Raw genomic sequence first — 20,985 nt, 5'->3', positions numbered from 1 at the left:
AATGACTACTTACTGGGCTCCTACTAAATGCTCAGTGCTGTTTAGTCTGGTTTCTGCAGGCATGGGCCTTTCTATATATTGCACATGGATTCAGAGGCAGGGGAAGGATTTGGGTCAGAGACCTTGAACCAGTCCTGAGGAGGGGAAGGAGTGTGTATGGCTGAGGAAGAAGAGGGAGGTCATCCGAAGATAAAGAAATACTGACGTACTTAAAAGTAAGGAAGGGGATGATGAAAAGATACTGAGATGGCTTAGTGACATCGAGAAAATTTAAAGTAGAAAAAAAAGAATAGATTTTCCTCTAGATCCTCAAGTGAGGAAACTCTACAACTAAACAAGAATTGACTGCTATAATTTTGTATAAGATTTGTCAACTAGAAGACTGTTAACTTGAATACACATGCATAATGCTCTAGTGTCTTTACTGTAATCACAGTTTACTGGATTTTTAAATTTATTTTTTATTTAAAAACTTTTTTTAAGTTTATTCATTTTTCAGAGACAGAGAGACAGAGCATGGGCAGGGGAGGGGACAAGAGAGAGGGAGACAGAGAATCTGAAGCAGGCTCCAGGCTCAGGGCTGTCAGCACAGAGCCTGACGCGGGGCTCGAACTCAGGGACCGTGAGATCATGACCAGAGCCGAAGTCAGACACTTAACCGACTGAGCCACCCAGGTGGCTTTTTACTGGATTTTTAATCTGTCCCATTCTTTTAGTTAAATCATCTTGGTTATCTTAGTTCCATGTACTGAAATGACTGGTTTGATATTTAGGTAGACATTTTTAAGGCAAAAAGCAGAAGTTAAAAAATGGAACTCCCATTGAATTGCTGGAATTTACCACTTGAAAATCCACAGACAGGTTCAAAACCCAAACACCTGTATAAATCATACATGTGACAGCATTTAACAGACTTTTGACTTGTATAATTCACTCATCAATTACTTTAACTACCAAGACAGATTGCGTTCATAATAAACACAAATGGCTTTAGATGGGGTGTGCCTAGAAGTGCCTGAAGAATAAACTTAATGGTAGAAATCTCATCTGCTGGTCTTCTGCCCTTGTATCCTGCAAAACTAGGATAAGGACTAATGACACCTACCTTCTTTAGGGTCCTTGAAATGACACACACACCTATAAAACATCTAACCCTACGTATGTGCTTATTCCTGAAATTATTCTTGATTGAATTTGTATTCCTTTGTTTGGTAAGTGGGGGTTGCCTTCCATTAAAGACTGCTTACCTTTATATAAACCATTTTTACCTCTGTGTAGATACACTTATGGCTCTTTCCCTTAAGGGGGAAGGAGAACAGGAAGGCAGGAGAGTGACAGCTTATACTGGAGTACGGATGCAGACGATAGACTGCCTTCTTCACAGTTTGCTCAGGACTGTCCCTACTTCACAACACATGGCAATTTCTTAAATCTATCTGCATAAAAAGTCCTATGATACTTAATAACAGTCTTCAATCAATTCTGTTTCATTTGGCCTTGACTTACAATGCTTTTATCTTACTGGAAATGATTGTCCTTTTTGGCTAGGGAAATTTGGGATGTTTGGAGAGAAAGACCCAGAGAAACAGATTAGTTTGATCTTACTTGATCTACTCACAAAAAATTTAAGAAACTACCTTTTGAGATCAAACGTTAGGAAGAGTTTCCCTGGAAATGGAAACTAGATCTGGAAATCCCAATCTTTTTGGAATATTTGGGCCTCTTGAAATTTCCCCTTTCTGCATAAAATGTTTCACAGCATGAATTATCTACAGGTGTAGATATATAAGAATATTGTTTTGAGGGTAATTTTTAAAGATTTTTTTTCTGGACTGACTTTTGAAATGTATTGGAATCATTATGGGATGCTGAGGATCAATGATTCATTCCAAATATCATTGTTCTAGCCCAAGATGTTCATCCCCCAAAGTCTAATTGGTGCAGGGGGTGTGTGAGAGGGGGATTATGCAGCCGTGTGTGATCTAGGAACCAGGCTGTTTTGGAACATAGCATCATTTCTTTGCCCTGCATCCTATGGAGTTTCATTTTATCAAAAGCCCATGGCAGGGTCCTAGGGTTGAAAGTACTGTATGAACAATTGTAGGATCTTTATGGCTGGTTCCATTTACCACCAGATGGCTCTATTGTATCATTAGGAAATGCACACACGTATAAAAATGGTGGGATCCTAGACCAAAGGAAAAATACAAAGCACCAGCCAAAAAAAAAAAAAAAAAAAAAAAAAAGAACACAGTTCTTTCTTTTTATGGGGTTAATTGGAAGCAGTTAGAGGAGCCTGCACATTTATAAGGAATTCACAAGGAAGGTCACAATCCTAGCACATATGAGGTCTCCCCTTTCAAGGTTTCATATTGCTGTGTAATTATTAATTGTTGGGATAGCCAGAGTAGTTAGGAAGTGCTCTTGTCTGGGAAGGGCCTGTGACTGATACTTTCTTACCAATTGTGTATACTCTCTGCTTGTGGATGAGAAAGGGCAACTTCAGAACAACTTGGAGAGGCAAAGTCTACATATATCTCTGACAACTTGAGTCCTATTAGCCATATTGTGGGCAAGAATGAGCCGATTCCAAACCCTGTGGTATCTTTGCTTGAATGAACCTTGGGATGGGAAGGTGGCAATCAGAGGAAGCAGGTTTCTCTGAGTTCACACGGTTCTATTCCTTAGGAGAGGTGAATGCTAAAAATAGAGGCACTCTAGGTGACATGTCTCACTAGGAATGTGAAATTTTGGTCTTAGCCTCTTGAAGGAAAGTTCTGTTTGTATCAAGAAAAAAAAAAGCTGCAAACTAACCAAACTCCAGTGTGGATAATTTTAGTCTAACTTTCTAAAGCTGTTCATTGTCATAATTTAATATGCATTTTTTACCCTCCTTTTAGACACTAAACTCTTGAGTAAGACCGTTGTTTTTATAACATTTCACTCTTTTAAATTACTGTGTTGAAGAAAAAGAGATGATTTGTGTGAGTTTATTAACTCTATCCTTAGCCCTTAAAGTTGTTTGAGATGCACTCAGGAAGCTATCCGTATCACAAAATAATATTTGATTATTGTTTTAAAGAAAGAGTCCCTGGAAACCAGACAGATGGCGTTTACTTTGGCACAACTTGAGGCCTTGGAGATTTGCCTGAAGGAAGCAGAAGAAAAGGCTAAAACCTTATCTGAACAGGTAATACCTGTCATTCACACTGGACATGTATGTTCCTTAAGGGTGCAGGAGAACAAGTGTAAATCTAAATGCTTGTTTAAAAAAAAAAAACAAAAAAACAGAAGCAGAACAAACTGTTAATTCCCAAAATAAAGTTGGCGGGCGGGGGGGTTGCTGCAAAATGGTACAAGCTTCCGGTTATAGAACAAATAAGTCATGGAAAGAAAAGGCACAGCATAGGAAAGAAAGTCAGTGATATGGTAATAGTGTGGTATGGTGACAGAAGCTAGCCATACTTATAGTGAGCACAGCATAATGTATAGAGATGGTGAATCACTATGTTGTACACCTGAAACTAATGGAACATTGTGTGTCAACTATACTCAAAGTAAATAAACAAATAAATCTGTTAAAAAAATTTTTTTATGTTTTATTTTGTATCTGAGAGAGAAAGAGAAAGAGTGTGAGCAGGGGAGGGCCAGAGAGAGAGGGAGACACAGAATCCGAAGCAGGCTCCAGGCTCCGAGCTGTCAGCACAGAGCCCGACGCGGGGCTCGAACTCACGAATTGGGAGATCATGACCTGAGCTGAAGTCGGATGCTTAACCGACAGAGCCACCCAGGCGCCCCTAAATAAGTCTGTGTTTTGACCTCTGCCCCTATTGATGCACATACATGCATGCATACACACACGAACACACGCACACAGAGGGCTTCATTCATTTTAGGTATAACAATAATTACTTCAGTCTTCATGGATCTTTCCGGCCTTTAAAACTCCTTTTACATTTATATTTTGATTTCCATTCACCCTAGCCCAGGAGTTAGGCAAGCTATCTTTAAGCAAGTAGCTCTCCTGAATCAGTGAAGCGTATTTGCATTGCAAACATCAGATAAGTCCAGAGGTCAGATAAAACCTCCAGGGAGCACAGAGGAGCAATTTTCTCAAATTGTTGGAGGACACAGAGATTTGGCTTCCCTCTTGGGTCTTTAAAACTCACAGAAGCGGTAGAGCCCAACCAGTAGTGGGCTGTACTCGACGCTCTAGAGATGACCTAGCAGGGCTCTCAGGTCAGACACGGTGACTCTGGGAATCAGCAAAGCTCAGATCAGGGACTGGCCCGTTTCCCAATATTATACTTTGTAAACAGTGTAGTGCACAGCACAAACCCCAATGTTAATTGTTGCCTCTCCCCCTGGGCAGTGGGGTTTGGCCCCTGAGAGCAAAGTCACTCCCGGAGATAGTGAGTGGAGGAAAAAGGACAGAAATGTTATAAACATTTATCGATTTATTGTGAATTGATACATTTTGTTATATATTTTTAGAAACTTTTGAAGAAGTTTCCAGTTTTTTTTTTGTGTCTGTCTAGCAAAGTTTGCTTACATCAGAATTTTATAAGAATTTTTGTGGAGGGGCACCTGGGTGGCTCAGTAGGTTAAGCGTCTGACTCTTGGTTTCGGCTCAGGTCATGATCACACAGTTTGGGAGTTCGAGCCCCACATCAGGCTCCTCGCTGACAGTGCAGAGCCTGCTTGGGATTCTTTCTCTCCCTCTCTCTCTGCCACTCCCCTGCTCATGCGCCCGCATGCACACATTCTCTCTTTCTCTCATTCTTTCTTTTTTCTCTCTCAAAATAAATTAAATAAATAAATAAATAAATAAATAAATAAATAAATAAATAAATAAGATTTTTTGGAGAGACTAGAGTAGATGGTGCTTGTGTTATATATTACAAAAAGTATAATTAGCATATAATGTAATGACACACACAGATGGCCTCCATTTCTTTTTCCAATTTACCGAAAAAGTGCATCTCTTCCTTAGGGATGTGTTTATTATTTACTAAGCATGGTTGATGTAAAAACTTGCGTCAGTTAATGAAAGGGTGTTGCCTTAGGCCCAGACCCATTTGGAAAAGTTTCTATGTCAGCCACATGCCATAACCCTGGCTTGCCAATGGGTCTTGCTTCTAAAACAAACAAAAACAAGTCTCAAACTGTAGCAAAATTATGAGTTATAAAGAATATAATGATGGACAAGAGCCTCCAAACCTGGAAGAGATTTTGATGGCTAATGAAAAGAGGGCACCCTGGCCGGTATTAGGTTGCACGGAGAAGATATATGTTTATTTTGTAATTGAAGGCCTTTTAATGTCTTCACATTTAAACCAATAAAATTTGACTTGCCCATAAAAGTAATCATTCTGTTTGTTCTTTATAAAATATTTTTATTTTACAATAAAAACAAACAGCCCCTAACACTGAAGATTCTTAGCTCCATGATCCTTTCTGTAATATCAAACAATTAGTTCCATTTTTTAAAGTATTTGCAGATTAAGTATATAAAATGGTAACTGGATTTTACTCAACTTCTCTGTACCTACAGTAAGTAAGATGCTACTTAGATGTTTGGGGAAGAAAGATATATAAACAGGGCTTCTGTACCCAAATAGCTCACAACCAAAAGAATCATTGAAAGAGGAAGTAAGGGGTGCCTGGGTGGCTCAGTTGGTTAAGCGTCAGACTTTGGCTCAGATCATGATCTCTTGGTTCGTGATTTTGAGCCCCGTGTCGGGCTCTGTGCTGACAGCTCAGAGTCTGGAGTCTGCTTCAGATACTGTGTCTCCCTCTCTCTCTGTCCCTCCTCCACTTGCACTGTGTCTCTCAAAAATAAATTTTGTTTTTCCAAAAATGAATAAACGTTAAAAAAAAAAAAGAAAAAGAAAGAGCAAGCGAGTGAAAATACGTACTTGTATAGCTCCAGATAAACTCTACAATAGCACTAAATTGCAGGGTCTGTGTGTGTTCCTTTCCTGAAGTATTGTCTTTGGAGTTGCCAAATTTGTATAACCAAGTGAATTTAATTGAAAAAAAATAACCATATCACAGGCATTTTCAGCATTACATTTTTAATTGAGTATTTTATTAGATTTGGCTGTCTCTACTATTAGAGTTGAAGAGTTAATCAAATAGAGACACTGCTGAGAGGACTCAGTCCTGAAAATTTTGCTTCTTCCAGTACTTTAGTTTTTAGTCTTATTCTTGAAAACATAAAAAATATGAGAATATTCCCCTCCCCCCATATTTAAATTCAGTAGACAGTTTTAAAATGTGATGACAGAAGAATAGGGAAAGGCAAGGGAAGTAAAAGACCTTCCGTGAGGCTGAGATAGGAAAATATTTCAGAATCGAACACCTGTGTCAAACAATCAAACATTTGTCCACTGGGTGCCACTGTCTTCCTTACCAGGCTATGCCACTGAGTGATTACAAAAACAGAAGTTGTCATTAGTATTCAAGACAATGATGTGTGTGTGTGGGGGGGGGGGGGGGGGTGGCTATTTTTTCCTATATCGAAGTATGCCTGTTAAAGCTTCTTTTAAATATCATTAATTTAGGACTTGTCATAAGGATAGTGGAAAATACTAGCCGGCTTTCACCGGTAGTCCAAATTATTTTTGTCAGTCCTATGGCTGAATATTGGCCAGAAAGTCTGGTCTGGTGGCCCAGAAACAGGTTGAGGAAGCAGAGGTAATGGCGAGGACAAAGATTTGTGCTGGAACCAAGGAGTGGAAGCTCATGGTATTGTCAACTAATAGATCCTGCCTTTGAGAAAAGGGTAAATTTCACTGTTAGCCAAAGTGTTACCTCCTGGCTTTGCCTCTTAGAGAAGAACATAGAATTTGCTGAGAATGGAAAGTATAGATGCCTAGGGCTTCATCTACACGAAAGCATCTTTTGGTCCTGTGCCTCAGTTTACTTATAGTGAAACTTTCTAAGGTCCCTTCCAGCAGAGTTTCTACTGGTTCACTATGAAGAAGAAGAAACCTACAAACAGTGACAAAATAAGAAGATTGTGTCCACTTCCTCTGTGACATCACACAGTAAACAGAATTCCTTGTTGGTTTCCCTCTAGCTAACAATTTTTCTTTATTTCTCTGCAGTCATGTCTCTGTTACAAAAATAAAAGCAATATGAGATCAGGATAATCGGCGATTAAGATTTATAATCTGAGCTATTTACAGCTGTAAGAAGTTTGCAGCAACTCAGTTGGCCAGAGTGAGAAAGGGGCATGAGAATCAAACTTTTGTCCTAGGTAATACAGTAAATAACTCATCATTACCAAGTTTTGCTGAAGAAAATACTTGATTATATTTCCAGTAGGTTGAGATCAGTGGGAGGAAATGCCTGGAAATTAGGTAGTAGATAAAGGACCAAGAGGACCAAGTAGAAACAAGGGAAAGTGTTAGGGACTAGAGAGAAAGGAGTAAAAACGCTTCTGGAGGATCATAAAAAGCAGTTTTTGCATGTGTGCTGGTTTCTATCAGCAGTGCAGATGGGAGGGATGAAAAAAGGGGCTTGGGTGGGCTGCAATTTGTGACCACACACAAACAAATAGATCCCACAACTTTTGTGCTGAGATCCAACTGTTTCCTGTGCAAAGGAAATGTCAGGAAAAGCCACAGTTTCACAATGGAACCCAGATCCAGAGGTCTCCCAGTGCAGAGCGACTCGGCAGGGCAGTTCCTGAGACACTTCCTCAGGCAACAGTTTTGGCCCATGTCTCTCCCATTCATCAGCAGCTTCTAGTTCCCAGCTCCTAGCAGCAGACCCAGAAGAGCCCAGGCTCCACTACTTGCTAGATTAATGACCTTGGGCAATTTATATAATCTCTATGAGTCGCAGCTATCTTATCTAAAAGGGGGTAAACAAACTGGTACCGTAGGGCACTTGTGAAGAGGAAATGAGACAACTGTATCTGGCTCTTAGTAGTTTCCCAATAAAGATTCATTTATCTCCACTTTTAGTGGTCATAACAAAACTATATAGGGGCTCCTGGGTGGCTCAGGTGGTTAAGCCTCCTCTAACTCTTGACTCCTGATTTTGGTTCAGGTCATGATCTCAGGGTTGTGAGATCAAGTCCCATGTTGGGCTCCACAGTGGGTGTGTAGTCTGCTTAAGATTCTCTCTCCTTTTCCCTCTGCACCTCCCCAGTACCTCTCAAAAGAAAACAAAACTGGGTGGTTCTCTGTGTCACATGTCATGGGCTAACGTGTGTGTGTGTGTGTGTGTGTGTGTGTGTGTGTGTGTGTGTGTGTGTATAAGGAGCTTCTTTTTTTACTGGTGTGTCTCAAAATGTTCGGAAAGACACCCAAGCTGCAACATATCAGTTCTTCAGCATTCACCCTCTTAGAGTCTCTCAAGCAGGAAACCTCCCCTCCCACCCCAGTTCCCTTGTCCTAGCTTGGCTCTCTCAGGATCTAGCTTTCTCTTCCACTCTTTTCAAGGTATTCTTGTGGGAAAGGGACTTTAGTACTTTAACCTTTACCATCCTTTCTGCTTCATCTCTTGGGTCTTTTATTTCCGCCCATTCTCTGATTTTGCTCAGAGTGGGAGCTGAATGGGCAGTGGTGATATGTGGTCATTGCAGGGTTTTATGGGGAAACTGAGGAATGGGGGAAATCTGTGATCATTCCTTCACCAGGGAGGTGAATCCACTGACAACTACATAGTCAGAATTAGCTTCAGGTGTCTTAGGGATACCATACCTAGAAAATATTGGTTGCATATGAAGTGTGCCATACACTCTAGCTAGTAAAGAGATGTGATTTGATGCAAGAGCTAGGAGGCTCATGACCTGAGCCAAAATCAGGAGTTAGAAACTCAACTGACTCTGCTACCCAGGCACCCCATCATGGTTCCTATTTGTAAGAACATATGGTCATAAGCCAAAACCATTTAAAAGACGTTTCCTGGGGTGCCTCAGTTGGTTGAGCGTCTGACTCTTGATGTGGGCTCAGGTCACAACCCCAGGTTTGTGGGATCCAGCCCCAAGTTGGGCTCTGCACTGAGTGTGAGCGGGCTTAAGATTGTCTCTCTCTCTCTCTGCCCCTCTTCCCCACTTGCACACACACTCACTCTCTCTCTCTCTGTCTCTAAAAAATAAAAAAAAAAATTAGAAAATAAAAGAAGTTTCCTAATTCAAGCAGCACTGAACAAAAACTTATCTCAGTTCCCAAAGTGGAACCTGGAGAGCTCTAGCTGATTGCTGGGCACTACCCCCCAGAGTTTCTGATTCAGTAGATCTGGGGTGGAGCCAAGGATTTTCCTTTTTACAAATTCCCACTCTAAGTTGAAGTTCCAGGCCTCATCCAAATCTGTGGGCAAAGGGTCCTCTTCATCCCTGTCCCATGTCCCAGCAGCAAAGAAACTGATTGAATCACTTAGGATTAATCTTGGGTACATAAAACAAACAACCCCCCAAAAGAGTGGTCTAAACAAGACTCATAGAATATAAGTCTAGACACAAGCAGCCCAGGATAGGCCTGGTAGCTTCACAACCCTCAAAAGCCTGGGCTTAGTCTCTTCATGCATTCACAAACACGGCTTCCAACATCCAAGATGTACTTGCAGAGGCAGCCATTCTATACACAGGTCAGGCAATATGAAGAAGGAAAAAGCAAATGCAAAATAGGGCAGACAAGTGCCACCTGTGCAACCCCTTTTAAGAACTTTTCTCAAAAACTCAGTTAAAAAATTCTTATATCCCTAACCACTGCTATTTATCTGGGGGCTAAGAAATATGAATATTTAGCTAGGTGCATTGCCACCCTAGGAGTATGAGGATTCTTTTACTAAGAATGGGAGTATTGAAGATTAGGCTGGCAAATGGAGATCTCTGCCTTGCTCATCCAACCCCTTAACCATTCTGTTGCACATAGTGCTTTGTCCTGGTAACTTCAATGTTCCACATCTGGATATCAGGTTTTCCAGTGCCGTTTGTTGAAGAGCTGATTCTTTCTCCTCTGAGTGGCCTTGATAGCCTTGTCAAAATCAATTGTTCATATATGTATGAGTCTGTAGACTCTCAGTTCTGTTCCACTGCTCTGTAACTCTGTGACTTTCAACAGGGACTCTCTGGTTGGAAACCCCAGGTAAATTTTTGAGTGGATACTTAGATTCGGTCTTCTGGGTACTTTACCAAGATACTTTCTTATTGTGAGAAGGTAGTGGACCTCTCTTATTTATGCAATAGCTGGAGATGGAATGAATTGTCTAAGTGATCCTTCACCTTAAGCATTTAGTATAGCAAGCAGGCAAGCAAAGACAAAAGACTAGTATGTTTCACTCTAATAACCCAAAATAATTCATCATTTTATACCTAAGACTCTAAAATAAACTCCCATTATTTGCTTCTTAGTATTCAATCTATATTTTCTTTAACTTTGGGAATAGAAAAAGAATAGAGATCTTCAGCAAGTTTTTAGAGGCTAGATATGTGTTTGAATGGCTAAAAGTGATTCAATACATACTGAGACTGCTCTCCCAAAATGTTCTGGTTCTTTTTTCATTGTTGAAATGCAACAGTAGATCCCTTGATGTCAAGTTTATTTGAAATAAGTAATGTGCCCTTGGTAGGAGTATTCATTTCTGCAAATGCTCAGAAATTATGCTTGATGTGCCAATCTGAAATCATGAGTTTTTGTGAATGAGTTTTTGTTTTCCAATCTATTTAGAAGTCTACTTTAATGCCATAAAGTCACAAGCAGTCTGTTTAACCTGGAATGGGTTTCTTTACACCATGAAACCTAGTTACTGGAAATTTCATTTAACACTTTGCTTCTGGTTGATTTTACAGCAGAATTCCCTCTTGACACACAACCACATTCCCTCTTACTGAAGCAGATGCCAATTCCCCTCCCCCACCGCCCGCTTATTGGATTGTTGGGCATTAAGTGAGAGCTTCAGAGAATGTAAGGGAAAAAAATATGAGCTGGTGAAGAGATGTGTTGTTTTGAATAGAGTCAGGCACAATGAAAAATGGGCTTCTGTTACTATTGTTGTTACAGGCGGGACGCATGGACTGCTGGCCTGTTACATAACTAAAGACTTCCTTTTGCTTATAAATGTCAAGATCAAATAGAGGTCAGTTTTAAATAGCTGAGCGGGCACTAATAAATGTGACTTTCTTGTCTAAGAAAAAGCAAAATGCCTTATCCCTTATGAGTCATGGCTCCGCTGATAAGAGCAGGTGTTTTTTGTGTGGACATTTTCTTTATAAGGTTTCGCAGAGATGGTAAACTTTTACTTTCCTTAATCTTTATAAGAAAATTAGTAAATCAGGTATATGCTTTTGGTAAATTATTCATTTAATGTTTACTAAGCCTGTACTGTGAGCAAAGCATTCTTCTAGGTACTCCCATGTATGTTAGCCAAAGGCCCTGGAAAGTCTTATCCCCATTTTGCAAATGACGAAAGCTCTTTTGTGGGACTGCAGTCCCTTATCTGCTCTTTCCGTACATTTCTTCCTTGGTGACTTGCCCTAAAGCACACAATGTGCCAAGAAGAGCCACCTTCTCATCATTAGTCCTGATCTTCTTCATGATCCCAGACCTGACTATCCAACTGCCTACTGCATAGTGCCATCCAAGTTCTCATTCAACTCAAAATCTACCTGTTAATTAGCTTCCTGCTTCAAATTTGTTCCTTCTCTCAAATTTGTTCCTCCTTGTCCCTAAGCTGGGACAGGTGCCCCCAGCCACCCTGTGGTTCATATTAGAAATCTAGACAGCTTTGATTCTTTCCTTTTCCTCATTCCACACATCACCTGCTAAGCATTATGAATGATGCCTCTCAAATAGTTCTTGAATACATCTTCTTTTCTCTATCTCTCCCATCATCGTCCTGGTTCAGGCCACCAACTGCAGAAACTTTCATCATGGTCCTTGTTTCATTGTGGTCCTCAATACCACACCCAGAGGGAAGATTCCACAACGCATATTTCTCCTTGGCTTAAATCTTAAATTAGTCCCCTTACACCATCAGGGGCAAATCTATATTCCTTAACAGATCCTTCCATCATTAGTAGTCAGATACCCCCTACTTGTTTCTCCAGTTTTATCTTACACCACTCCCTGCATACCATGTTTGATTCCTCGTACATGCCATATTCTCCCTTACTTTTCTCATTTAAGAAGAAACAAAAGGTTTTGTTCCTCAGAGCCAAGTTTTATTTAATATATTCTTTTCCCTGTGCTTCTACCTACAATTGCTCCTGCTACTTCCTCTTACCCTCTTTCCCATTATCCACAAAATCCCAACAAACTCCTATTTTAAGATCTTCAATTAGATGCTCCTTCCTCAAAAATGCTTTTCTTCTTCAAGTTTGGGTTAGATGACCTTCATAGGTTCTTTCATAATCCATCACCCACTTCCCCACCACCACCAATTATAATCACCTTACTTTACCACATGCCTCATGGAAGAAGTCCCGACAGTGACTTCCCTGAAGTCTCAAATCAAGTTACAATCCATCCACTTTATCTCTCTGATGTCAAAGCTCATGCCCTTCCCAATATAGCAATTTGAGTTGACTGATAGGCAATGGGGAACCTTTAAACAGGGCATATTCATATTTGCACTTCAAAATTCTGAGGGTACTCATAAGGACAAATTTGTGAGGAGACCAGAGCCAGGCACATCGGTGTGTAGCTCTTGAAAAAATTCAATTTGGAAATGGTAAGTGCCCATCAGTGGTGAAGAGAAGATAGACTCAAGAAATACTTAAGAGTTGGATTTAGTGATTAATTAATGGAAAAGTAGTACCCAAGACAAAATTCAAGCTTTAGGTGTCTGGGTGATCAACCGTTACCCCAACTACCTTAATATTTGAATCATTAAATATTAAAGGTGATTCATTTCCTTTGGAAGGGTCTATGTAAGCTCAATTTGCCCCACGTATGTTCTGGATTCTTCTCAAAGCTCTGTAATTTGGATTTCCTCACTTAGGTCTTATGAATGTTGTAGTCCTTTAATATTCCATCAGACCCTTGATCTATGTCTTTGAAATAGGCTTTTCTTCTCATTTGTCAGTTCCTGGGGTTTTAAGGTGAAAATATCAGATGGCCATGTGTTTTGTGTATGAAGATCTTATTTATTAACCTCAGGAACAGTTTAATGTTTAAACTTAAAGTTGTATAAATGCAAGTCTCTTGCCATCATTGAAGGGATGTATAGTCACAGGGCAGTTCTGGATATTCCTTAGAGGATGTTCAAAGTCAAAACTATGAGCATAATAATACTAACAGATTATTGGCATTTTCCATTATCATTCTTTAACAACTAGATGTTTCCCAGATGTTACAAGAAAATATTGAACGCAAAGCAGGTATGTGAAACCAGCTGCCCTGTATTAAACTAGACATTGAGGAGGTCAGGGGAGAAAGGGAAACTCCTGAGAGAAACTCAATAATGGCAGAATGCATTTCCCCCAAGCCAGAGAGCAGAGTCAACTCTGAGTCCGACCAGCAGGGGGAGTCTGAGCTCTGTTCCATGAAAGAGCTCTAAGAATGTGCTGGAACTTGGACAGACTGGGGGTATCCTAGGAATGAGTCAGTCCTAGGCCACTACAGCTGTTGACTTTAATTTCTCAGAACCTGATATTATTGTTTTTTGACTTTTACATCCAAACATTTGACCTTTATACCCAAGTCAATGATTAATTGCCTCACTTTTTCCCATGTCTCATTTCTCTCTGATATTCTTATCCATTCATAAGACCCAGAGAGTTTTTTTGCAGATTAAAGAAATCTTAGGAATCTCTGTGCCTGCAACCCTAACTTTATATTTCAATTATTGATTGATCTTTAGTAAATATTTCTATTTTTGCTCAGAGCTTAAACTTTCCTCTATTATTCAGAGTTTCTTTCACCCCAAAACTTGGGGGTGTTAAAGGTTGAATTATGTCCCCTCCAGATTCAACTGTTGAAGTTCTAGCTCCCAGTACCTCAGAACATGACCTTATTTGAAAGTAGCGTTGTTGCAGATGTAATTTGTTAAGATGAGAACATAGTGGAGTAAGATGGGCCCCGAATCCAATATGCGTGGTATCTTTATAAAAAGTAGAAATTTAGACACAGACATACAGGCAGAAAGTCACATGAAGACAAAGGCAGAGACCAGGGTGATGCATCTACAAGCCAAGGAATACCAATGATTGCTAGCAAATCACCAGCAGCTAAAGGAGAGGTGTACAAGAAGATCCTCGGAAGGTTCCTTAGAAGGAACCAACCCTACTGACTTTTTAATCTTGGGCTTCTAGCCTCTAGAAATCTGAGACAATAAATTTGTGATGTTTAGGCCACACAGTTTGTGGTACTCTTTTACAACAACCCTAGCAAATTTATATAGGGGTAACTATGCTTCTAAATTATAGGCCTTTGCAGATCTATTTTAAGATGTGCATGAACCTAGAAATGGCTGGAAATAGATTTTTAAAGGCAGAAATATTAATAAATGTAAAAGTCTGTTTTGTCCAGGATTGAGGTAGGATGAGGAATGTGTTGTTTGTTTTCAGCTATAAAACTGAAATGAGACAAAACCAATTTTGTGAACTAAGTGTATCTTCAGACATAGGGGTTCCTGCCCATTCCACAGGTAGAAGAGGTAATTTATAAAGTGCTTACATCTGTTATTTATTGCCAAAGAATTTCATAGTTTTTAGTACTAGTCCAAGTCAGCTTACAGAGCATTTAGCACAAGGGAAGCCTTTGTTTTCAAATGAAATCACTCCTTTCTCTGTAGTATGAGCTCTGCAAGATTTGTTGAGACTCAGTTTGTTTTTGAATGACCCTGGAAACCTATCCTGCAGTATTATTTGCTGTGTGTCTGTGTGTGGGTTGTGTAGGAGATCTAGGAGAAAAGACAATGAGAAGAGATAAAGATGAGAATTCAAATTAATTAATGGGGTGGTTTCCATAATTGCAATCACTGATGGATTGGGTGGATGATGAGAGAAAGGGAAGTCTGGAATATATTTGTGGCTTACACATATAGATGGGTGATTCAAGACAGAAGTCTGGGGAACATATAAAATATGTGGACTTCATTTTGAATACATTAATTTTTAGATGCCTAGTGTACATTCAGGTGCCAATATTAAGTAGGTTGTTGGATATACATATACTTTAGCCTGAAGCTAAGTGGTTGTATGTAAAAAAAAAAGGGGGGGGGGAGTAACCAACATGTTTAAACTATGGCACCTAGGGGTGCCTGGGTGGCTCAGTTGCTTGGTCAGTTAAGCGGCCAACTTTGGCTCAGATCTTGATCTTGCGGTTCATGAGTTTGAGCCCCACGTCGGGCTCTGTGCTGACTGTGCAGAGCCTGGAGCCTGCTTTGGATTCTGTGTCTCCTTCTCTCTCTCGTCCCTCCCCCACTTGCACTCTGTCTCTCTCATAAATAAACATTAAAAAATATTAAACTATGGCACCTAATGGCTAGTGTTTAAACCATAGCATCCAATGAGATCAGCTGGAGAATGAGCATAGATAAAGGAGGGAGTTGGGCCCAACACCAAACTCTTAGGTTGCAATATTTAAAGAATTGAAAGGAAAAAAAAAATGTTGCCAAGGAAACTGAGAATCAGGAAGAAATCCAGAGAATCATGTCCTGGAAACAGAAAGAGGAGAGTGTTTCAAGAAGTACTTAGATGGAGTACTAAGATGTGTAATATTTTACTGGGAGATTGAATGAGATGGCTAGAAATCTGTGCATTATGTTTGGTAAAATGAGGATCTAGGCAATCTGGACAAGATCAGTGTCAATAGCATAGTGGAGGGCAGAAGGCAATTTAAAAAGAGATTAGGAGAGAAACGTAATTCAGAGTAGTCTTCTTCCCAGTCCCTGGGGAAATTTTTTCCCTGTAGTTTGAGACAGAGAGAAAAAAAAAGAGAGAAAGAGAAGGCACGCCAAGGATGGTGAAGTGAGAGAATTCTGAGAATCTAATGTAAGACTCAAGAAGTGCCTCTACTTTCTAGTTAAAAAAACCAATTAGTTCTCTTTTTAAGCCAATTTACATTGGGTTTCTGTAGCATAACCAAAAAGGTTCTGACAAATACAGGAATTTGGTGACATACTCGAAACACAAACTCAGTACCACTCCCCACCAAAGCAACATCCTCTAGATGTTTTCTTGATTGTGGTCACGGAAGAAAAGGACAATGAACATTCCCAGGGGTCAGAAGCAGACACAAACACATCAGAAACGTTCACTCACTGCACGGCCAGGACAGGCCTTGTTACCTCTAGCCAGTACAAGGTGGTGTTTGCAGTGGCCAGTGACAACTGGACGTTGTTTCTCCTTTTCCATTTTTTTTTAAAAAGGAGAATTATATCATAAATACCCTGTTTATAGGGAGGGTATGTTTTATATTTAATCTTTAGGTATCATATTATGATGTGTCTCATCTGCATGCGATTGAGGGAAAAATGCACACAATTTGGAGATCTAAATGTGGAACAAATGCAGTAACTTGATATGACTCTGGGTTATCTCCTTTTGGTGGAGAGGTGAGTGCATTTTAGGACTCATGTAGAACAGACGCATCATATTATGCAGGTACATTTTGGGAAATGCATATGCTTCTGAGCATAATGGTATAATTGTGCTTACTTAACACCTACAGCATGGACTCTAACTGGCCTCTGTTTTTATGTCTGCCTTTTCTGGAGAAATGTTTTTCCTGGCTCCAATCTTATAATAATTCTGTGGTTGTCAATCATAGTATTCTTACCTACAGGAAATGATCATTAAGCACATGACCTACGTTCTAATCAATTATGGCACTCCATTTTCCTGGCCATAAAGACTGACCCAGGGGGAGTCACATGAACTAAGATGGGCTAAACAGAGTCCTTTTTCAGTCTGTTACTAGAGGAAAAATTGTCTTACTATTGAGGTCATGAACCTGGAAGGCTTTAGGTAACATTTCTTCCCACTGTGTGAAGAAAGATTGTCTGCACTGGGAAATAATGAGACCAACATAAAGGCACAGCACTAAGATACAGAGGTAAAAAGAGACAGAGTATGATTACCTCACCTGAGTTTGTGGATCTAGTTGTGAGTGAAACAAAAATCTACTTCTGTGTCCCCAGTTATATAAGCCAATAGTTTTTTTCTTACAAAAATCGTTGGAATAGTCTAAGAAAGTGACAACAGGGTAGGTAGGCAACTATTTTAGGAAAAGTCATTATTTTAAACTATCAATGGACATCTTTTGTTCACGAGAATTACTATTAACATGTTTCTATGCTAAAAAGGATCGACCAGAAAGGGTGAGATAGATAATGCAGAAATGAATGGGGGGGGGGTGGTGCGCAGTTCAGAAATTACAGGGGTCAAGACTTTGTGATCTAGAAGATGGGCTTCAAAGCCAAGTGAAAGGGCTGGGCTTTGACAAAATAATATCTTCTCCATTTGTTTAATAAGGATGCTTTTCTCAGTTAAAGTCTTATAATAAGGCCAGCACAGAAGAGCTGTGCAAAACATAAGTATATGTGCAAAACATAGGTTTTGTGGTAGAATAGTTCCAAGTTGGTTAATTCAGTGGCTCAAGAAAGTCACCAAGAACAGGGGTGCTACCCTTTGCCCCACCATCCTCAGTGTTAACTGTGTCCTAATTCAAGAATTAAATGCAGTTAAAAGATACTGAAAAAAAGAGACATACTTCCTCCCATGGGTCTTTAAAAAAATCTGGTAAAACCCTTTTCCTGGGGCTCCAAGGGCCTCTCCTGGATAGCAGGCTCATGCTTAAAATAATCTTTCATACCTGGGAATGAGACCAACATGGCTGGTTTAGTTTAATTGTGATTCATTCCCTGGAGCTGGACAAGGCCAAGCTTCCCTAAACACATGGCTGCTAGCTAATCCAAATTGGGTGCCTGGTAGCAGGGGATAAATGGGTAAACAACTGTCGGGAAACAGATTAGCAGTGCCTGCTGCAGTAAGGTTCATAGAGTAAGGCTCGTGGGAAGGTGAGGAAGTAGCCATCTGGCAGCTTCTAGTTCTTTAGTAAATTATAGATGAGGTAGCCATTTGGGGTGAGGGGGGAGAGTGGAATTTTGAAGAGAGGGAAAGTAAGAAATGACATTTGAGGAAAGCATAGAGAATCATACTATCTCGGAAAAGAGGAAAGAAAATTTACTAAAAGAAAAATAGAATGATATTTTGATTTCAGGGGAGGGGTACTCAACACCGAGGTTTATGTTCACTACTTTAAAATGAAAACGGTCAATCCAATTTTGTTAGTTTTCTCTAATAGCATTCAAGGAAATGATATAATGCTAATAATTTTCTTGACCACTGAGAGCTAACTAGAAAGTCATTTTATTTTGTGAAAATCAGATAACATACAATTAACCGTTTTGAAGGATGCAATTCAGTGGCATTTAATGGATTCACAATATTGTGCAAACACTACCTCTCTCAAGTCTCAACACTTTTTCTTCACCCCAGAACACTTTGTACCTTTTAAGTAACTGCTCCCCACAAACCCTCATCCTATCCCCTAACAACCATAAATTTCCTTTCTGTCTCTAAGGATATACCTCTACGGATATGGATATTCTTGATATTTTGTATGAAAAGGATCATACAGTAGGTGACCTTTTGTGTCTGGTCTCTCTCATCTAGCCTAATGCTTATGCAGTTCATCCAAGGTATACCAAGTATCAGTACCTCATTTCTTTTATGGCTGAATAATATTCGTTATATGTCTACAACAAAGTTTCTCTATTCCTTCATCTGTTAATGGACATTTGGTTTCCATCATTAAGCTAGTATGAATGATGTTGCTGTAAGCATTTGTATACTAGTTTATGGGTAGATGGATGCTCCCACTTCTCTAAGGTGCATATCTAGAAGTGTAATTGTTAGGTCATATTGGTAATTCTCTAACTTTTTGGTAAAACACCAAACTGGTTCCCACCACAGCTGTACTATTTTATGTTCCCAAAAGCAATGTACAAGGTCCCTGTTTCTCCACATCTTCACCAGCACTTTCCATTTTCCATTTTTTAAATTATAGCCACCACAGTGGCTTTGAAGTGGAATCTCATTTCAGTTTTGACTTGCATTGAACAATGCCATGCTCTTGAACTTTTTCCTTTTCTTTCTTTTATTTTCTTTTCTTTTTTGGAATTAGGAAACATTTCCATGTTTTCCCACACAATTATTAACCAAAATTACAAAAGCAGATTTATAAAGTCACATATCAATAACAAAAAAGGAAGGAAATGAAACGTATGACATCTTGAAAAGTTCCACTGGGCTAAAACTCTACAGGTGAACTGTGGTTGCACAACAAGCTATATTCATTCTTGCATTTTCTCAGTAAGTTCTTCCTTATATTTGTTAGAATGATTCACTCTCTTGTTCATCAATTGAGATTTCCCACTCTTTCTTGACTCAGTTTTGCTAATTTGTGTCTTTTTAAGAATTTTCCCATTTCATCTAGGTAATCTAATTTGTTGGCATCCAACTGTTCACAGTACGTTCTCCTAAACTTTTAAATTTCTGTAAGGTTGGTGGAGATGTCCCTACTTTTACTTCTCTTTCTAGTTATTTTTGCCTTTTCTCTCTTTTTAAAAAAGTCAATATAGGTAAAGATTTGTCAACTTTGTGGATCATTTCCAAGAATGAACTTCTGGTTTCATCAATTCTATTATTTTTCAATTCTCTGTTTTGTTTATCTCTTCTTAGTCTTTATCATTTGCTCCTTCTACTGGCTTTGGGTTTGGTCTGCTCTTTTTCTTTCAGGTGTGAAGTTAATTTTGTGATTGGATGTGGTTTTTTTTTTGTTTTGTTTTGTTTTGTTTTGTTTTGTTTTTAATGAAGCTGTTTTCAGCTATACATTTCCCTCTGGTACTGACTTTGCTGCATCCCCCAAGTTTTGGTATGTTGTGCTTTTCTTTTCATTGGTCTCTAAGTATTTTCTAATTTGTCTTTTGATTTCTTCTTTGACCTGTTTATTCTTTAAGAATGTGTTGTTTATTTCCTTTCATTTTCAAGGTTTCCAGTGTTCCTCTTGTTAGTGATTTCTAGCTTCATTCCATTCTAGTTGGAGAAGGTACTTTGTATAATTTGAATCCTTTTAAATGTACTGTGAATTATTTTATGGTCTAAATGTGGTCTATCCCAGAGAATGTTCCATTTGCACTTGGGAAGAATGTGTATTCTGCTGTTGTTGGGTGAATTCTCGTGTATATGTCTATTAGGTCTACTTAGATTGTAGTGTTGTTCAATTTGATTTCCTTAGATCTTCTGTCTAGACATTCTATCCATTATTAAAAGTGGGGTACTGAAGTCTTGAACTACTCTATTACTGTTTATTACTAATATTTTCCCTTAAATTTTGTTAATTTTTTTCATATATTTGGGAGATATGCTGTTTGGTGAATGTATGTATATAATTTTGATTAAGTGGCACTTACCAATATACAATACCCTTCCTTGCATTTGGTAATAATTTTGATTCAGCATTTATTTTGTCTGCCACCCCAGCTCTCTTCTGGCTACTATTTGCATGGAATATCTTTTTTCATCCTTTCACTTAGAACCTATTTGTTTCTTCAAGTCTGAAGTTAGTCTCTTGTAAGCACTGTATAGATGGATCATGTTTATTATCCATTCCATAAATCTCTGTCTTTTAATTGGTGGGTCTAACCCATTTACTTTTTTTTTTCAATATATGAAATTTATTGTCAAATTGGTTTCCATACAACACCCAGTGCTCATCCCAAAAGGTGCCCTCCTCAATACCCATCACCCACCCACCCCTCCCTCCCACCCCTCATCAACCCTCAGTTTGTTCTCAGTTTTTAAGAGTCTTTTATGCTTTGGCTCTCTTCCACTCTAACCTCTTTTTTTTTTCCTTCCCCTCCCCCATGGGTTTCTGTTAAGTTTCTCAGGATCCACATAAGAGTGAAACCATATGGTATCTGTCTTTCCCTGTATGGCTTATTTCACTTAGCATCACACTC

General features: G+C 39.2%; 1 protein-coding gene and 1 long non-coding RNA gene across 2 annotated transcripts in view; one reads left to right on the top strand and one right to left on the bottom strand.

Annotated features, from left to right (window-relative positions):
* Positions 1-20,985, top strand: part of CCDC192 (coiled-coil domain containing 192) — a 211,634-nt gene that overhangs the window by 31,251 nt on the left and 159,398 nt on the right. The window contains exon 3 of the mRNA XM_019422117.2: positions 3,083-3,190. Coding sequence (XP_019277662.2) covers positions 3,083-3,190 — 108 coding nt within the window. The remainder of the gene's footprint in view (positions 1-3,082; positions 3,191-20,985) is intronic.
* Positions 1-20,985, bottom strand: part of LOC109250929 (uncharacterized) — a 268,707-nt gene that overhangs the window by 203,643 nt on the left and 44,079 nt on the right. The window lies entirely within an intron of this gene.

Source organism: Panthera pardus, unplaced genomic scaffold (genome assembly GCF_024362965.1).
Source record: "Panthera pardus isolate Hobbes unplaced genomic scaffold, ASM2436296v1 HiC_scaffold_2, whole genome shotgun sequence".
In the NCBI taxonomy this organism is placed as follows: domain Eukaryota; kingdom Metazoa; phylum Chordata; class Mammalia; order Carnivora; family Felidae; genus Panthera; species Panthera pardus.
Note: the sequence above shows the minus strand (reverse complement) of the source record. Positions and strands in the feature narration are given on the sequence as shown.